General features: G+C 44.4%; 1 protein-coding gene across 5 annotated transcripts in view; it reads left to right on the top strand.

Annotated features, from left to right (window-relative positions):
* ctbp2a (C-terminal binding protein 2a) overlaps nucleotides 1-18,633 on the top strand; it is a 67,355-nt gene that overhangs the window by 25,067 nt on the left and 23,655 nt on the right. Inside the window, exons 1-2 of one of the 5 annotated variants that reach the window (XM_069692830.1) lie at nucleotides 5,890-6,718; nucleotides 18,576-18,596. The exons of 3 other annotated variants lie outside the window; for them this stretch is intronic. In XM_069692830.1, coding sequence (XP_069548931.1) covers nucleotides 5,890-6,718; nucleotides 18,576-18,596 — 850 coding nt within the window. Of the gene's footprint in view, nucleotides 1-5,889; nucleotides 8,219-18,575; nucleotides 18,597-18,633 lie in introns of those variants that run through there. One more of the 5 variants, XM_069692829.1, reaches the window with a different exon arrangement.

The raw sequence follows: 18,633 nt of genomic DNA on the forward strand, positions 1-18,633 counted from the left end.
AGTCCTTCTAAAATTTGTGTCAATCAACTATTAAATAATAAGCTAATTGTCTCAAAGCACAGAAGGATTTTGTTGAATTGGTATCAGTAAATCCATCAGTGAAGTCAAGTCTTAATTGGTTATACAAATTACTATTTCACCATTAAGCCCAACAGCGTTGTTTAGTTTAGATATCAGCTTCCAAAATGTATATGGTACAAATGTTCCTTCTGTTGTGGGTTTGATAAAGTGCCAAGAAGAGTGTAACTGCAATAAGGGAACTGTGGCAAACATCTGTTGTGAGCATCAGCTCCCGTACTCTCTCGTTCCCCCTCTTTTCCTCCGACTCTCTCTCGCTCTGCGTCTCCTTCTGTCCGCTCCATCTGTGTACCCAGCATGCATTGGCTCGGGCAGCAAGTGCGAGTCGTTGCCATTCCCATTTAGCCAGAGCTAACTGACTGATCCAGGCAGAGATGGGATGTGAGCGGCGCTGCGACGTGAACTAGGTCGCGGTGACAGCATGTTCCTGAATGTTGATTTTACAAGTTGTGAATCTGTGCTTGGACGCAAACACCACAAGGTGGGGTAGTGGAATTTGTCATGGCCATTCCAAGTGTTGTAGTTGGCGGTTAAATAAATATGTCGGTGCTTGATAATACATCTTGTTTGTCATGTGTACAGCCGGAGGAAATGTTTTGATAGTGAATAGTAAATAATGCGACCAGTCGAACTAAAATACCAAATGTAGCCTTTGAATTATTCATTATGTCACATTTTAAGCGACCTGCGAGTTTTTTTTTTTTTTTTTTTTTTTTTCTTTAAACAAAGCCCTATATATTGGACAGAGAGCGTAGTCAGGGAGGCTGTGGAGGGTGTGTGTGTGTGTGTGTGTGTGGGGGGGGTCCTGATGTCATCCTCCCCCCAAAGGGGAGGGGGGTCTAGGGGGCTCAAAATCCTGAGCTTTTTAGCACAGATTCAGGGCTCTACTGCATCTACCTCTTTGCTTTTATCCCTGCCTTGCCTTGCCTTGCACCCCCTCATTCCCACTAACCCTCCTCCTGCTCCACCTCTGGTATGAAGTCATCGGAGTGGTGTCTGAGTCGGACCCCCACCCACCACCACCACCCCTCCCGCCTTTGGGCTTGTTCCAGGCTCCTCACCAAAAAAAAAAAAAAAAAAAATCCATGAGCCCTTTATAGGCTTTGTGGAGAGGCAGGGAGGGTAATGGAGAGGTGGGGGGAGCAGAAGGGGAAAGAGAAAATAGAAATATGGTAGAAAGTGTTATTTTTGGAAGGAAAACCTGGCATGTGTGATTTTATTATTATTATCATTAGAGAGTGCGACTTTTCTTGTTCCTTTTCTTCTGTCTAGTGTCTGCATTTGCCTTTTTCTGAGTTTATAGCAGTTGTTGAAAGTTGGAAATGAGCTCCTGGAAAAAGAAATCTAATTTCAAAATGAACTCCTCAGCTACAACACTTAAGTATTTTGTCATGACCTGTGGCTTCTCTGTATCGAGCTGGAGACTGGATGAAGGACGGGTCAGATGCACCCAAAGGAGATAGATTATGGGTAGAAAGATCTCTGCGTAACATAAATGACATGGAGGAAATCCTGGACAATTTGTGTTGCTGTGTGTATGTAGCGTGGGTAAAACAAAACAAGTGTGTCTTCAGAATTTTACACTAACCCAATATTTGATTGTCATTTAGATAAGTACCAGCTTCATTGCCATCGACCTCCATTTTACAGTCCATTTTGTCTCTACGGAGATGCTTTCAGAGACAAATAATCTCACTGGAATCACATCGAAGGCAGTCATGTACATAATGTCTGTTAAGTGTGTATTACAATTCATCTGACAGTATTATTCTTTGCAGTCGCACTGGCATTGTAATCCCATTTCCAGTTAGTGCCTCCTGCCCCACGCTCATGCATAAGTCAATGTGTGTTTAACATTCAAATCATGCCTTCGGTACGTGACGTGTCACACTATGGGAGACAGTTGTTTTTATTTCTGTTGCGGAGCAGTATTCACTTTGAGTTAGTGTGTGATTTTTATTCATGTATGCACGGCGGACCAAGGCCAAGGCTTTAGCAGCAGTTTGCGTGTGTGAATGAATGAAAAGGGACATTAACGAAGCAACCGTGGCCCGCTGCTGTCTCTGCTGCACGTCAGACGACGAGCAGAACAGGGTCAAAACGCTGAGCGGGGATCCGGGATGAGGCCCAAGCCAAGTTGTGTGTGTGTGTGTGTGTGTGTGTGTGTGTGTGTGTGTGTGTGTGTGTGTGTGTGTGTGTGTGTGTGTGTGTGTGTGTGTGTGTGTGCGTGCGTGTGCGCGTGCGTGTGTGTGTGTGTCTGTGAGAAAGAGAGAGAGTGGGTGGATAGATGGAAGGGTGACAGCAAATTACTAAATCGGCTACTCGCATGTGAACTCTCTGGCTCTGACATTTGGTAAAGCATGTAGACATTTTACACAGTAAAATCACGCACTTAAACATGTACGTGCAGATTTCCGGTTCTCCTGCCAGCTTAGCTGCAATAGTAATGTGGTGGCAGGGACAGAGAGGGCTGAGTGACAAGGAGCTGTAGAGAGTGTTTCTTAAACAATGGCACGCATATTGTGCAACAGATTAGCCACAGATCTCACTGTTGTACATCCTGTCAGCCTTGTTCGTGCTAAAAAAAACAAAAAACACTTTACTGTACCAGGAAAAAGTATTTCCTGAAATCTATTAGCAGTGAAAAGAACCCTGAACGACATAATTGCATCTTTACCCGAGGTTCTTTTACTTGAGGTTTCTATATGTTTTAGTCCTTTTGAATTTTTTTTCACCACTTGAGTCGTATTCAGTCTAAGGTCCTTACAAGCTTCTGCTGGGGTGGTATTATATTTGTTCTAAAATCCCCGGCTTAATTCCTAAATCCTTCTGTTACAGTGAATCTGGCGTTGTGTGCACAGGCTGCAAAGTATGGCAAACGGAGGAACATTAGAATTTGAAAGTCAAACATTTTTTAGTCGGAGACAAACAGAACTCTGTGATTTACTTTCCTGTCAGGATTAGATCTGCAAACCCTGAGTACACACCTCTGCTCCCATCTCTCTGTTTGAAGTTGACTTCCTGGGGCTCTGCTGTAGTCAGTGTCTCTCGAGAATCAGGCCAGAAGAAATAATGAGAGTGGATGAAGTCGGGGGGACGGGGGGGGGGGACGGTCCATACGCTGTTGCCCTTGGCGTGGATGTCATTTTGAATATTGTGACAGAAATTTAGGACAAAACTTTCCTAACTTTCATCAGACTCTTAATTTTGTGATGATATTTGTAAACAAGTATTTAAATTAGAAATGATATACATAAAGTCTGACTTTTACAAATTAAAAAATCCGTTCTGATTTTGACTGCATTGAGAGCAGTGTTGCATAAATTCAGGATTAAACGCCAAAAGGACCTCACCAGTGCCTCCAGGTGATGAATGACACTCATACATGCAATTACTGTAAAACTTGATTGACTTTATAACAGCAAAACTCTGTGACTGTTTAATAAAATCAAAATGGGATTCGAAAGTGATTTTTCCATGTCTCGGCTTTGATTTAATAATTCATCTTTACAGTCACTTTCAGATCTCTCTGACTGCTCGCTCTTGCTTCCTCTCCTTCCCATTTTAATTTCCTTTCGTACATCAAGCGGGCTAATGGTCCCTCGACCTTGCCAAAAAAGTTCCCAGTCATCTGTGCAATTGGGTTTTTTGGAACCACTGTCATCAGCTTTTTCCTGTCATCTTGTGAAAACAGCAGAGCCCTCCGCTCCCTCTCTGATCTTTTCCTACTCTAATTACACAACTGTGATTAAACAAGATATTAGTGCCAACGACTGACGTGTCAGCACAGTTTCCTCTGTGAGATATTCAGGAACTTTTCTCAATGCTGATGTTAACAGAGACTGTCGTCTAAAATATGTATTACTGCCCCTCGCTATGGTTACCTCTGAGATTAGATTTGAATGGAAATGGACACTTCCTCACTTTACATGTGTTTTCATGCATTAATAAACAGGGATCCGGCAGGGATCAGGTTTCAGTCTCGATGACATGAAGTGAGATATGCAGGAAGCTGTGGGTACTCCCCTTCAAAGCCATAAATTGAACATCACCTTCAGTAAACGAAATGATAGAAGTCTTCCATTAATTATATCTTAATGTATGGCTCATGACCACAGCATGATATGACAGTGTAGGAAATTGTAGCTGGTTTTCTTTATGGGGTATTCGAATGAAGCGGAATGATCTGGTGTTATGTGGCTTGTGTAGTAAGCACAGTGTTTTTGCAAGGCAAAGGTTGTAGGTGCTTTGGATTAACTGCTGTTACAAAAAAGAACCCTCCCCCCCTCCACACATGTATGCAGACGAACACACACACACACACACACACACACACACACACACACACACACACACACACACACACACACACACACACACACACATATACTGATGCACACCGAGGACACACCCCCAGTGTTTTACTTTTCTCTGCAAAGGGGCAAATCCAGATTATAGAGCCTCTCTAAGTGAAGGAGATCAGAAGAGATTTGTGAAAGAGGGGGAAGGTGCTGTATTTTACTAACAGTAAGATGCATATGGATAGAACTCATGAAGCGACATAAATGGGCAAATGAAATATGTTCCTGTACAAGTGATGCATTTCCTTTGACAGAACAGACAGTAATATTGATTAATGAGACCATCACTGGGAGGGCGAACAGGACAAATGTTGCCGGTATTGTACAGTCTGCAATTCCCATGCATTGCAATTTCGTGTGTCCCGCAGTGAACATACGGACAGCAGATCAGAGTGATCCCAAATCACGGAGAGTGAGTCGGTGACAGCGAGCACCACGGAGCCATCAAGGACATTTCGGAGCGAGTTGGGCAGCAGTTGCGTGGTGGCTCTGCTGCAAGCATGGGGCCTGGAGGATTAGTGTCCAATCAGAGTGGATTTGATGTGTACTGACAGCACATGGGACTTAGCTGAGAGAACTGTATTTCAGTTATTTTCAATGAAGCCGTGCGCCTTGCCTGGCTTCCCCTCCCCGCGCTGTGAATCTACCACACTAAGATTTGAAACCTGTTGACGACAGCACACATCGTCATCAGCAACTTCAGGTAGGTGCCTCTGGAGGAGTGGGTGAAGGGTTTCGGGGTGGAATCAAAATCCTTGCTATCATCATCATCATCATCACCAGATACGCTTGTATCTGGTTCAGATGACATCACAGTAGGAAGTGGAATTAAACAGGCTTTATTTAGATGTAATCCCTCATAGCAATCGGCAGAGCGAGTAAAATGTCCCAGAGACGGGAGAGATAAAGCCTATTGGATTAGTACAAACCCATGCCCATCCCAACCTATAACCCAACCTATCCTCTTCTTTCATTTTTTTTTTTTTTTTTTCAACGAATGTTTGGTGGCCATCTCAGGCATGCACCCTGTTGCCGTGTCTTCCATGGAATAACTGTGCTACCTCAGCAGTGTTTGTGTGGTTTGGTGTGATGTGGATGTGTTTGTGTTGTATCCTCTTTCCTCACACACAACAAACTGGCATGACCAGAGATTAATTATTCAAGGACTGCCAGCCAAAGGGGGAGTCACCTGATAGCACGGACTTACAATATTACAACCTGATATCAGGTGAAACAGTAGACCTTGGCTCATCTTCTTTTCTGCCTGTTCTCCTCCTTCCTCTCTTGGTTCTATTTTTTTCTATACTACTGTACATGAAGACTTGAAGGAGAACTTTCAAACACACTACCAGGAGCCTTTTTTTCTTTTCTTTTTTTTTTCAGTTTTGTGTTGTTGTTTTTTTCCATCTGTTAACGCTTTTTCAGCTTTTTTTTCTTAGTTTTTTTGCCAATGCTAGTCCCTAACAAGCAGTTGAGTCTGGGACGCTCCCACAGTTGGGACACTTTAGGGGGGAATGAGGGTCAGTGGCAAAGGGCTGACGGTGTATACGAGCAGCAGGCAAGAGTAGCAGGCCGGCGGAGCTCTCTGTCATACGGAGAGGGAGGAGGGTGGTACGAGTCTCCACCAGGAGTGCGTCCCCCTGACCTGGATTTGAAACGCGACCCGTATTCCTACCAAGACTCTCTCTACGGACAGGTTTACGCAGAGCGGCACGACTCACGGGGACTGAGGAAGGGCTCTGTGCCGGATCTAAACCACTACGAACGATCGCCCATGGCTCACCGAGGATCCATTCCGCATCAGGATTACTATCCTCATGACCCGGCCATGACTCCTCGGCCAACTGAGGGTTTTTACCGGTCAGAGCATCAGCCTCCGCCGCCTCACCCTCATCCACTCAGCAGGTCAGGCTCTCATTTTGGGATGTCACCCGGGGCTCGTGCTGCGTGGGATCAGGGTCAGGCAGGGAGATCAGGACCTCAAGCCCCTTCATCGCCTCTACCGCCTCCTCCCCCTCCTCCAACTGCTCATGAGTTGAATCGCACTTATAGAGAAGCTGGTGCTGTAACTGTTGCCAAGATGATGCAAGATGGCCAACAGCGTATACCCTCCAGAGACCCATCTCCTGGTCACTATGGTATGGAGCAGGTGTCTCCTCGGTATGCCAGTGAGCCTCCACCTCTGACCGGTCAGTCGATCTACACTGATATTAATGGCCGCCCGTTGGATCCGCAGCAGCAGGCTGCTACCTGTCTAGTTGTAGATCCTGCGAGTCAAGGTATGATTATGAGGCAAGAGACAGCCTCACCCTACACTATCCAACAACAGCAGCAATTACAACAGCAACAACAAGTACAACAGCAACAATTACATCAGCAGCAACACCTACAACAGCAGCAGTTACAACATCAGCAACTCCAACAGCAACAGTTACAGCAACAGCAACTTCAACAACAACAAATTCAGCAGCAACAACTCCAGCAGCACTTGCAACAGCAACAGCTTCAGCAACAGCAGGTGCAGCAACAGCAACAGCAACTTCAGCAAGAACAGTTGCAGCTCCAACAGGTCCTGCCACCTCCACCGACTATGCCAGTCTCCGACCCCAACATTTCTATGGCAGCTCCGCTTCCTGCTCCAGTGCAGCCTCTAGCCGTTGCCCCAGCTGCACCTGCACCCATGCTGGTTGCCCAAACTCCAGCCCCTCCTCCCCCAGTTACTCCACTTCCTGCTCCACTTCCTGCTCCCCTTCCTGCTCCTCTTCCTGCTCTTCCCCCAACTGCCCCACAAACGCCCTTACCTTTCGAACCCAAGAAGACAGTTGATCCCGAGTACCTTTCTCTGCTGCGAAATGAAGGCCTCTCCGAGAGCACCATCTCCTCACTCATCCAACAGGGATTTGACTCCTCTAGCATGCTGGCGGTTATGGAGGAGAACGATGTCCGCACTGTTGCGCCCAACCTCGGCCAGGCTCGTGTACTGTCTCGCATGGTCCACAACTACAAGCGGCCCATTGAGGCTGCGCCAGCCCCCTCCCAACCTCAGACACCCATACGAGGCCGCTCTAACAGCTTTAGCCATCGCTCAGACATTTATAACCACCAGCAGCACTACAATCAACCACACCCTCCTCAGGGTTTAGCTGTGGATCCCCAACTAATGCCCCCTCAGACACCTGGGGGAATGCAAACCATCTCCCCGAGGATGGGAGACGTAATGGTTAGGAGGCCCAATAGTGCCCCTTCTCAGCAACTCCTGGAGGCCTCTGGAGGCTACCCAGGCCAACCTCGTGCCCCGGGGCCGTACACTGGATCCCTTATAGCTGTTCAGTCAAGACCGATGTCGGCCTACTCTTCTGGGGTGACCATGCCAGGGATGTCTATGCAGGGTATGCAGATAATGCCACAGCAGATGACTGGGTCAATGCCAGCCATGCCAGGATCTATTCACTCCATGCCAGGTATGCCACAGCACATGCCGGTATCTATGCCAGCTTTACAGCAGCCGCCACAACAGGTACCGAAAGCATACTCCACCAATTACACAGTGCCCATGGAGCTGATGAAGAGGGACAGGAGCATACTGCCACTGTCACCCATGCACAGCCCTCACCCTAGTCCTCAGCTGATGCGTAAGGGTGGGGGACCTGCAGCAGACAATGCCCTCGTCCCTGTTGGAGCATCCGTTCAAGGCCAAGGTGCCCTTGTTGCTAACCAGAAGCTCAGCCGACGTACGGGTCCACCAGTCATTGTGTCCACTATGGCATCTCCAGATACAAGTAAATTCTTTTTACTCCTTCCATGCTTTTCTGCCGTTTGTCTGATTTCTTGTTGGATGCAAGGTTCCCATGTTTTTAGTAGATAAGGACGTTTATTTGTGCTTCATTTTTTTCATGGTTTATGTAAGATACCATTTCCCATTCCTCTCATTGCTTTCAATAGCACTGTTGGCAAAATGAGAATCAGATCATGTTTTCACAATTTGTTTGACATTTCCAATAGCCATTCACTATATACTGAAAACAACTTACTTTGGTTCTTAGGCTGCAGTTGTTTCTTTATTTGCATGTGACTGAAATCTATTTTCATCCTTTATATTTGTCACACAAGTGTGTTTCGCTTTCTACCAACATTCAGATCGGGGGTATGTGAGATCTATTTAGCTGAGCGTGGTTACTCATATGTGATTCATGATACTTGACCTTAACGAAATCCAAACACAACAAGAATGTTAATAGAAGACTTTTTGACTCATTTAATCTTTCTGGTCAGTGCTGTCATTTGTCTGATGTTCTGTGCTGGCGCTCATTACATCAACAGTAGATACAAGATATGTCTTCTCCTCTTATCTAGACCACTGGAGCGAAATCTAAATGTTGCTGCCGCTCTCTTTTCCAAAACTGCCATACGGATTTTGAATTTATACCGTAAAAGGATAACTTTAAACATGCTGGCAATCCATCCCCTGTCCTACTTTTGGTTTCTGCATTTGTTATGATCCTAAAATGATACTCGCGTCCCGCTTTCTCGTTTGCTTATCTCTGTGAGAGCCAGATTTGTCAGAATTCCTTATACGTTCTGTGAAGTCTTTTATTATTTCAGTAATCTCATGCAGTTCTTTTGTCAGAGTGAGATATGGCCCCATTAAATACAACACAAAATGGCACTGACAAGATGCAATATAGAGGATTTGGGAGGAACAGCTGTCAGCACCCTTTCTGGTTTTTACAACTGTGTCTTCATGTTACAGTCTGTCAGTCGCCGTATTCATGTGTGAACAGTTTACATTATGATTTTCTCAGATGCTGTTTGCAGTGGTGTTAACTGTGTGGGAACAGGAGGTATCCAGGCGTGCATCTGTGTACAGTCTGTGTGATTGCATTTGCCACTGTCTCCTTGTGCAGATGTTGTTGTTTTTTTTCCCCCCTCATCTTATCTGCTGTGTCTAATGCCCTTGGTAGGCAATTTGAGCAAAAGAAAAATTGGATGCAATTAAAAAAAAATCCCTCATTCTGCGGCAACTGCATAGAATACAGGAAGTTGCGTAATGGTGATTGCAGCATTAGTCGTATGTGGCTCTTCAGCTGTGGTATCCTTGTAACTGCAGCTGTTTTTGATAAAGTCCTCTCCTCTCTGTTTTGCGCAATCTCCCCGCAGCCCCCGAGCCGCTGTTGTAGTAAACACGGACGTCTTCTTTCATTATGATAATAAGGGTGCATCACAGTAGCCTCGAAAAGCTTTATAGCCACTCGGGCCACACAACATCCCCTCAGTCCTGCTGCTGTCAAGGTGTACCACCGACCTGCATGGAATAGCAATTAGCTTTGTCAAGCTCTTCTTGAACAGATCCACTCAGAGGCTTTTTTATGAGAAACTTTTCTTGAAAGTTGATTTTTTTTTTTTTTTTTTTTTTTAAAGCTGAATTTATGCAACGTTCATGTGTGTCCCAATTCCATGTTCAATTAAATTCCAGATTAAAATTAAATACATTCAGTCAAGGCCTCCTTATCGTGTATTGTCCCTCTGATTTATTTGGATTCCCATATCAGATTAAAGCTTTAATTCCACACAATGAGGGCTGCTTCCTAAATTATGTTCATTTCAATCCCATGGCCTGATAAAAGTAGATTTCAGACATTTTGGGCAATAAAGGCTGATTTCTCCATCAACACCGGCTCACTAGAGGATGACTAGCAGCATCACTGGACAGATAAAATCGAATTACAATGCTGATGGCCGATGTGTGATTGTGTCATTTTCTCTGGGCAGGTTGTAATGAAAAGAGAGATGGAGGTTTAATCCTTCAGATCCTCCATTTCCACTGCTGCACTAATCCATAGATACTGTCATTCTGCTCAGACCAGCTTCCTGGCTTCGTGAGAGACTCTGTGCATAGCCGGTAGTTTGAAATGGACTTGAAATGTCCAAGGCAGAGTGGGAACAAATGATTTCACTTTGGCAGTTTTGTTGTTGTCTCTCCGATGTTTAGGCCCAAGACAGACATTTAAAGATCCACATTGCTTGGCTGTCAAAACAGGCTGCTGTACTTAGCACACACTGACACATGCTTTGGAAATGGTATTTCTTCAAGTCTGCCACATACACATACATTACGTTGTTACTACACACACACACACACACACACACACACCACACACACACACACACAGTCAGCAGAGTAGACCTTATTTGCATGTGGCTGACATTTGTTGGTTTGGTAATTTCATCTGTTAATGGACACGTCCGTAAAGCTGCTCTGAAAGCATATTCCTAAATTGTATGTTGCTAGGCAACGTGGGATTTTGGTGGTAATCGTAGGCCGACTTGTTTCATGGTTAAAAGGTTGGTCCATTGTCAGAAAACACCGCAAATTTACTCTTTACTACTTTTTCTTTTTCGAAATTGCTTGCTGAGCTAATAGATTTCGGAGAAAGTATTAATTATTCATATTCTCTCGCTTATTTTAGTGTGAGCTGAACAGTAAGTAGGGGTTTGGGTGGCTTGTTTTCAAAAGGAGACAGTATATGCATTTTAGACCAAGAAATATATAATTCAGCCTCTCAGCAAAAAAAATTCTTAATGGTGTTCTGTCAGGGAAAAAAAAAAAAAAAGCTGTAATAGCAGCAATACATATTTTGCATTCTTTTAAATCTAACCAGCTTTGAGTTTATGATTCCTCCTCATATTCTGACAACCGCAGATAATTCATTAAGTACAGCCGCACGTTGCACGCACAACCCTTTGAATTAATAGCCCATGTGTAAATACAGATGGCATGCCCCCACCCACCTCAGGATATGGTGCTTTGTGGAATACCCTTGAGCAGGACCCCGCCTTGATATGACTAACTAGGACTCGCACCCCTTCCCCCACATCGGCATAATCACTGTATATGACACTGTGGGACTTCTCTACTTCCACGCCTGCGGGAGTGCGTTGGCCCCCGTTCGTGGACCCTAGCCAGGCGACGTGATGCCAGCTCAGGTCACTTGTGCTATGCGTGACACACTAGTGGCAATTTCCTTCCTTGCTTTGGCCGTAGCGTGATAGAGGGGGGGGGGGGTTGTGGCATATTAGTTCTGGAGATAGCAGATTATGTATTAACGTGGTCCAGGTCAAAGCTACAGGCAGTTGTTACACTGAGTGAGGGATTAAGGAAGAGAGAGAGAGAGAGAGATATCGTACTGTTAGTGATAGATGCTGACTGCTGGCTGCTCGTTGGGGAGGGGAAACAGGGGGGGTTGACAGCTGTCAGTCAACCTTGGACTCTTGAGGCTATCTGTCAAATCTTGCATTGAGACTTTGAGGGTCAAACATTGGCCTTAATCTGGGCTGACAGTCAAAGGTTGTTTTTGTTATGTTGCTGGTCACTCTGTGCCTTGAACAGCAATTTTTTTTTTCTTTTCAGTGCTATGACCTTGAGCAGCGTGGCCACTGGATTAAACTGGGACGTTTTCAGAGCAACGAGGGATAGGCATTGATGTTATGTTAATGCACCTTTCAATATCTATCCTCACGTGGAACTCTGTTTCGTCCCTCCTCTCTGCAAGTAAAAGTACTGTTGATGCCCTGCATAGAAAACAATCAGTGACTGGCATTTCTTCTATCGACGACGCAAATCATTTAAACACGAGTAACAGTGGAAGATATCTGGCTGTTTGATTAACAAGTCATAGGTACAAGCTTGTTTACACAAAAATGTAAGGAGAGACATTAACTGCGATGCCTAAGTATTTTGTAAATGTCCAATTTCCAGTTTTTAGAAACCTGATAGCAGAAACCTTTTTAGATTGTAGATTTAGATTCCCTCAGTGGCATTGTGTTACTGTAGAATACGTTTATTTTTATCTACAGTCTGTGATTAAGATAAGCCAAAGCTGAGTTTTGATTTAACACGGGACACAAACACTGGTGCCATTGGTAAAAGTCCTGTGTTTTTTGTCCATCTAACCAACCCTGAACCCCTCCCTACGCGGACTTTGTCACTCTTTATATGTCATCACCTGAATTCCATCTCTTACTACGACCACTAAAACTAACAGTCAACATTTTCAACGATTGGCCAGTGTTGTCATTTTTGGCATTAAGGGGGGGCTGCCGACTCTGTAGCGATGAACGCCAATACTTCTAGTATTATGTTGAAAAGTGTTTATAATATTCCAGTCCACCACCACCACCCACGACTATGGCCTCTATAATAAACATAAAGTAGAGAAAAAATGTAAGAGCTTCATATAACAGTAGTTTTGCATTAGATAGCACACGATTTCTTAATATAGTGCTTGGTGAGTTTGTGCAGGATGTTGCTGGTGTGTATTTAAGCACACGGGCATTTGCAGGTGGTGTTGGTGGTGTCTGTTAAGGCACAGTGCCGAGTTGCTCGTCCAATCAGATGTTCCTCTTAGTGCCAGACTGATTTCCTTTTCCCTCATGAGAGAATAAAGTTTCTGGTGCTGGTATCTCCCTCACTCTGCCAGGATTTGTACAAATCATTCACTGTCATTTTCTCTTCTTGTCTTTGCCCATTTTTTGTTTATGATTAAATTGATTCCAGTTCCTCTTTGTCTTCCCTTTTTGTCTTGTTTTTCCTCTTGGGCTCTCTCAGGGAAAAATAAGTTAGAGGAGGTAATGGGAGAAATATGTTTCTAAACAAACGTCATACTCGGCTCAGCACATTCATTCATGACTGTGGTTGTGGGTTAAAGAGCCTGTCTGCAGGAAAATGAGGGAAACGAGTAAAGTGAAAACGGGAGGTGACTCGACCCGAGGAAAGACAGTGGAATAGAGAAGATTGGGCAAGAAAAATGGAGAGAAGGCTGCTTTAGATTAAATGCAGTGCTGACTGCTTTAGAGACAGTGATAGAGTCTCAGAAACTGTTGGAGGAGAGCAAATGGGAGATTATATAAAAGGAAACTTGTCATGCCATCGTGGAGCAAATGAAAGAGGGGAGGAAAGTAGGAGGAGGAGGAGGAGGATGAGACCTCCAGTGGCTTCTCAACCACACACATGCATGTTATTATGAAAGCCCAACCTGAATCAACACTGTGGGCAGCAGTGTCATTTTTTTTTTTTTACTTCGGCCTTGTGGTGCAAGCATAGACTGTATGATAAAGTGGACTCAGCTTCTGGGTCAGAAAAATGAGGCCAACGCAGAAGTGGCATAAACTGCAATACCACAGAGGGCCACTGAGGGTTGGCTCCTCAAAGCCTCTGGCTTCGTAGACTCCCATTCAACTTTTCTCATGAAATACAAAGTCAGTAAAAAAAATGTCTACAAGTGTCATTCGCTAAAATCCCTCCTTCTTATTCGTTTTCCAATGGTCCATCTGAAAATGATCCCTTGATTAATTACACGCCAGGCCTCAAAAAGATGTCTTTTTTTGGGGGGCGTGTATCCTGTGGTTTCCAATCGGATCGAGTCAGATTCACCGGTCACTCCACTTCTGGCTGCAAACCGCTCCGAGCTAGCGAGATGGCAGCTCGAGGCTTCATAACGGCCGTTCACAAAGACCTACCTCACATTCGAGAAGCTGGAGACAGTAAATATTTGCCATTTTTACTTGATTACAGACAATTGACCTCGTGTCGTCAACTGTAATTCTCAATTTGCCTCTCTCCGCCGCATTTTTTTATGAACATTATTTTAATAACGTTGAAACGTCTGAGTGGATAACACTTGTCGGCTGTGCATTTGGTTGCGGATGTAGTGGCATTTCAGAGAGACATGAAGTGATAAATTGCTGGTTGTGGGAGCAGAGACAAAGGAAGGAGAGACAGAGGAGGTCAAGACGCTCGAATGTTTGCAGCTCTAAGAATGAAGAAGAAAGAAATGAGAATCTGAAAGCTCCTGATTGCGAGTCTCTTCACCAAAAGACCTGCCGGCCTTCTTTCCTCCCTCTTCTTTTCCTTTCCTCATTTTTGTTCCTTCCCACCGCCCTCCACCTTCGTCATTCCTCTCCTTTTCCCTCATCTTCCTCTCTTTTCTTTCCTCTCTTCGTCGGTGACCAGGGAGCCAACCTGAATTATTCATTTTGAGAAAATGAAATCTTCATGGGTGTTAAGCCAGAGTGAAGAAGAGGCAGGACTGACCGTGTGTGTGTGTGTGTGTGTGTGTGTGTGTGTGTGTGTGTGCGTGCGTGTGCGTGCGTGCGTGCGTGCGCGCGTGTGCATACAGTACCGTGTGCAGTGTCACCAAGCGTTGCAAAACTTGACACTTAGCTCGACTGTCTTTTAACAAAAGCGACGCAGAGATACGTTTAGAGGTGCAGATGAATTTCATTTGCACCCAAGGAAAATATCATACATTTCTCAGTAGGCATGTCAGCCGTGTTCAGGTTCACAGGGGGCTGCAAATGGGATTGTGTTTCACAGTGTTTTTAGTGTCACACGGCGAGGAGGATATGTGTTTGTGTGTGTGTGTGTGTGTGTGTGTGTGTGTGTGTGTGTGTGTGTGTGTGTGTGTGTGTGTGTGTGTATGCTGTCATTTAAAAAAAAAAAAAAAAAAATTTGGATCATATTACGTGTAAGATATTTTGCCAAAAGACACATTATAGAGCAAGGAAAAGTTATGGCAGCCGGGTGACGGATGAGTCAGTGTCTTACCGTTGAATAACAGATGTGTATGTGTGCATTTTTGTTCACCGTGTCATTTTTCATGGATGCTTGTTCACACTCTATTTGTCTGAGCCTGCAGCATACATGAAAGGTGTAATAAGCAACGCCTTCCTTCATTCATCCCTCATCGTCACGCACACACACTCTTGCTCGCTCGCATCTTCTTTACGTCTCTCTCTCTCTCTCTCTCTCTCTCTCTCTCTCTCTCTGTCTCTCTCTCTCTCTCTGGTCACAGAGAAGGAAGAAGGTGGAGGAGGAGAGTGATGGTGTGGGAGAAGTGGAGCGATGCACAGATAAGAGTATGAATGGGAGAACAAAAATTGACGTGCCGAAATCGACTCTTTAGAAAATTATCTGCATCAGTTGTGCACCTGCAGCTGTGCCATCCCTCTTCCTGCCTCGTTTTTTTTGTTTTTTTTTATCCCGCTGCCCCTCGTCTCGTTTGTGCTTCAGTCATTTGGCAACAGCCCGACATGTAGATCACAGCAGGCAGATGGGATGGTGAATTTTAGAGGTCAAATTAAACAGTCGGCCCTTCTCACGTCAGCGCTCTCTTTTCATGAATGAGGCTTTTTGAATTTTTTTTTGAATTTTTTTTTTTTACTCCGGGCCCAATTTTGTGGGCTCTGCTTACACGTTGTAACCAAAACCCTTCAATTAAGCCCTTTAAACTCACTACAAATACACACAGTGTTCTACAAAACGCTCAATATGTACAGTACAACCGCTTTCTACAATACGTGCACTGCTTTGGTTTTGTCCTTTACGTGGATGGTAGTGTTCAGCGTTTGCTTAATGTTGGTTTGTGAGCTGTTTAAACCTCTGGAAAGTCGCAGCAGTGAAACTTACCAACAGTCCCGAACGCAACAATGACGTAAAACAGAAAAAAAAAAAAAAAAAAAAAAGCACTTGGAGCACTAAATTGTTTGGTTACACAGTTTACTCACGTCCACATACTGATGGATTTTTTTTTTCACTCACCTGCTCTCTGCACTGCTCAGCCTTTCGTAGTGCTTTACATTTGTGGAACTGTATGTCCCTGATTAATATAACTAAAGCTGTGTTTCTAAATCAATACCAATTTTGACTTAAGAATAGAATATGCTGTACTAGATATACTTTTTTTTTTTTTTTTTTACAGTGGAGCGATACATATGTCTTAAAGATGATAGTAGTCATAATGAATACAATAGATTAAATGCAGTATACCAAAATCGGCATTGTTTGTTACTTGTCTTACCATCTCTGTGCAGAGTGATGCAAAATTGGACTCTTGAAGGCTTTTTTTCTTTTGGTTTCTCTTCACTCGTCTTAAATCTCAGTTTGAGTCACGTGCGTACGAGGGACGTCCATTTCAAGCAAAAAGTACTCTTCAATGTTAACTGGGAACTATCCCAGTGTATTCCATAGATAAACAGTAGAAATGAACTATATTTGTATGTTTATAGACTATGGATTTTAGATGAATGAAAAGGAGTAGATGTCATGCAGGTCAGTCACGAGTTATAATTGCAGATCTAAAAGCAAGTCCGGTGGGCGTCTTTAAACTTGAAAGGAGAACAACAGGGTTTAAATATTCTCTAGAAAAAAAGCAGCCAATAAAATATTTATTCAATGGAATATCTTTACAACAGTATCTGCATGACCTTGTATAAGATGATAATATCAGCCCCATTGAAATTGTCTGCCGTGCATTAATATTCAATATTTTAGAGTCACAACTAATTATTGATAAGTTCATCTGCTATTTTCTTGATTTAATATTAATTTGGAAGCAAATCTTCACATTTAAGAATCTTGAACCCTCAAACATTTTTTTTGTTAATGGATTAATGGATTAATTGGTTTCCTCTCTAAAAAAAATAAAATAATAATAATAACAACGCATCTTCAGAATGCACAGTCCTTCTACAAAAGCAGCGTTTTGTCTTACGAACGATGACCCGGAAGCCAAAACAGACTTCCTTAACCTCTGAAATGATCCCAAAAAAAAATAAATAATCCCTTTTAAGGAGAAGGGGGTTCAGCGATGGGACGCCTTCTCAGACTGGTGTAGCCGTAAACAGGCTAATCTTTTACTCCTGCGCTTGGATTTAAATCGCAGGATCTGTTAGACTCTTGAAAGGATTTTCCTAAGTGTTACCATAAGTTCACGTGCGCTTGTGTCTGCAGGTACAGCACGCACGCACACACACACACACACACACACACGCACGCACACGCGCACACAATCCCTGCTGTGTTGAAAGAGAAACAGACTTCTCGCCCCCCGGAGAGCTCAGTAGCAGGTGTTTGTGTCTAACTTGTACTTATTTTTTACATATGGGAATTAATCATGCGAGTGCAGGATTTTCAGTTTAAAAAGAATTGTTTGTGCTGCACCGACAGCGCTGTTGTTGTTGTTATTATTATTATTATTATTATTTTTATTCCTTTCTGCGTGTGTGTGATCGGCGTGCGCGTGCGGAGCGCTCACCTCCGCTTCCTCGTCCGTGTATGAAACCCGTCATCGCGAGTTTGCGTGCGCCTCTTCTGACTTTGCGCGCGCCCGACAAAATATCGGCGCGAGGCGAGCGGAGCGACATCCTCGCGCTTGAAGCCCCAGAAATGGAGACTTAATGGCTTGCCTGAGTGGCGACACCCATCTACTCGTGCCCCGTATTAAAACAGCGAGGAGGCGAGATGTAAAACAATCGCAGAGTGAGATTGTAAAGAAGAGTTTGTGAGCAAGAGAGGGGAGGGAGGAGGGGGGGGGGGGAGTGAGAAACGAGGGGTGGGGGGGGGGAGGGGAGGAGGGCTGGCACTCTTTAAGGACTGTGAAGGCCAGATCACAAATAATAAAACAGAAAGGCAGCAAGGGAGGGAGGAGGGGGGAGGAAAGGGAGGGAGAGGAGAGGAGAGGAGGGGAAAAAAAAAAAAAAAAAGAGGGAAGGAAAATATGTTGAGCGAAAGGGAAGGTCGGAGAGAATGGAAGAGGGAGTCCAACGTGTGCCAGGAGCGCTGCTGCACCTCTCTCTCGCTGTGACTGGTGCTCTTCAAGGATTTTTCTTCCCCTCTCTCTCTCTCTCGTCTCTTTTATTTACCTCCCTGTTTTCTTTTTCTTCTGCATAGCTGTGGCAGCGGATTGTTTTCTCTGTCTTTTTTTTTTTTTTTCATTTTTCTCCCCCCCACCCTTTCCTCTCTCTCTCTCTCTCTCTCTCTCTCTCTCTCTCTCTCTCTCCCTCTCTCCGTTTTTTTTTTTCTGTGACTTGCAACAAAAGGCTGACGGAGTGAGCCTGACGTCTGAATGAATAGCCCAAACCTGCTGTGAAGGGGAGAGAAGAGAGGAGCCGGAGCAAGGGGGAAAGAGGAGACTGAGGAGAAAAGATACAAGTGATCTGGCTGAAGAGGCGGAAAAAGAGGAAGAGCGCAAGAGAAGTGCTGATTGCTGGCTGAAGACGAATAGCGATCAGAATTTATTATTATTTATTTTTATTTTTTTCTACTCACTCCGCCTCTCTGGAGATTAAAGGAGTTTGAAGGCGCTGCTTTAACTGCACGGGGTGGGGGGAGTGACGATCATCGGTAGTTCTCTCTCGC

Source organism: Brachyistius frenatus, unplaced genomic scaffold, assembly GCF_029030835.1.
Source record: "Brachyistius frenatus isolate BFR_SWC_R1_liver_20210118 unplaced genomic scaffold, ASM2903083v1 Contig_13, whole genome shotgun sequence".
NCBI lineage: Eukaryota > Metazoa > Chordata > Actinopteri > Embiotocidae > Brachyistius > Brachyistius frenatus.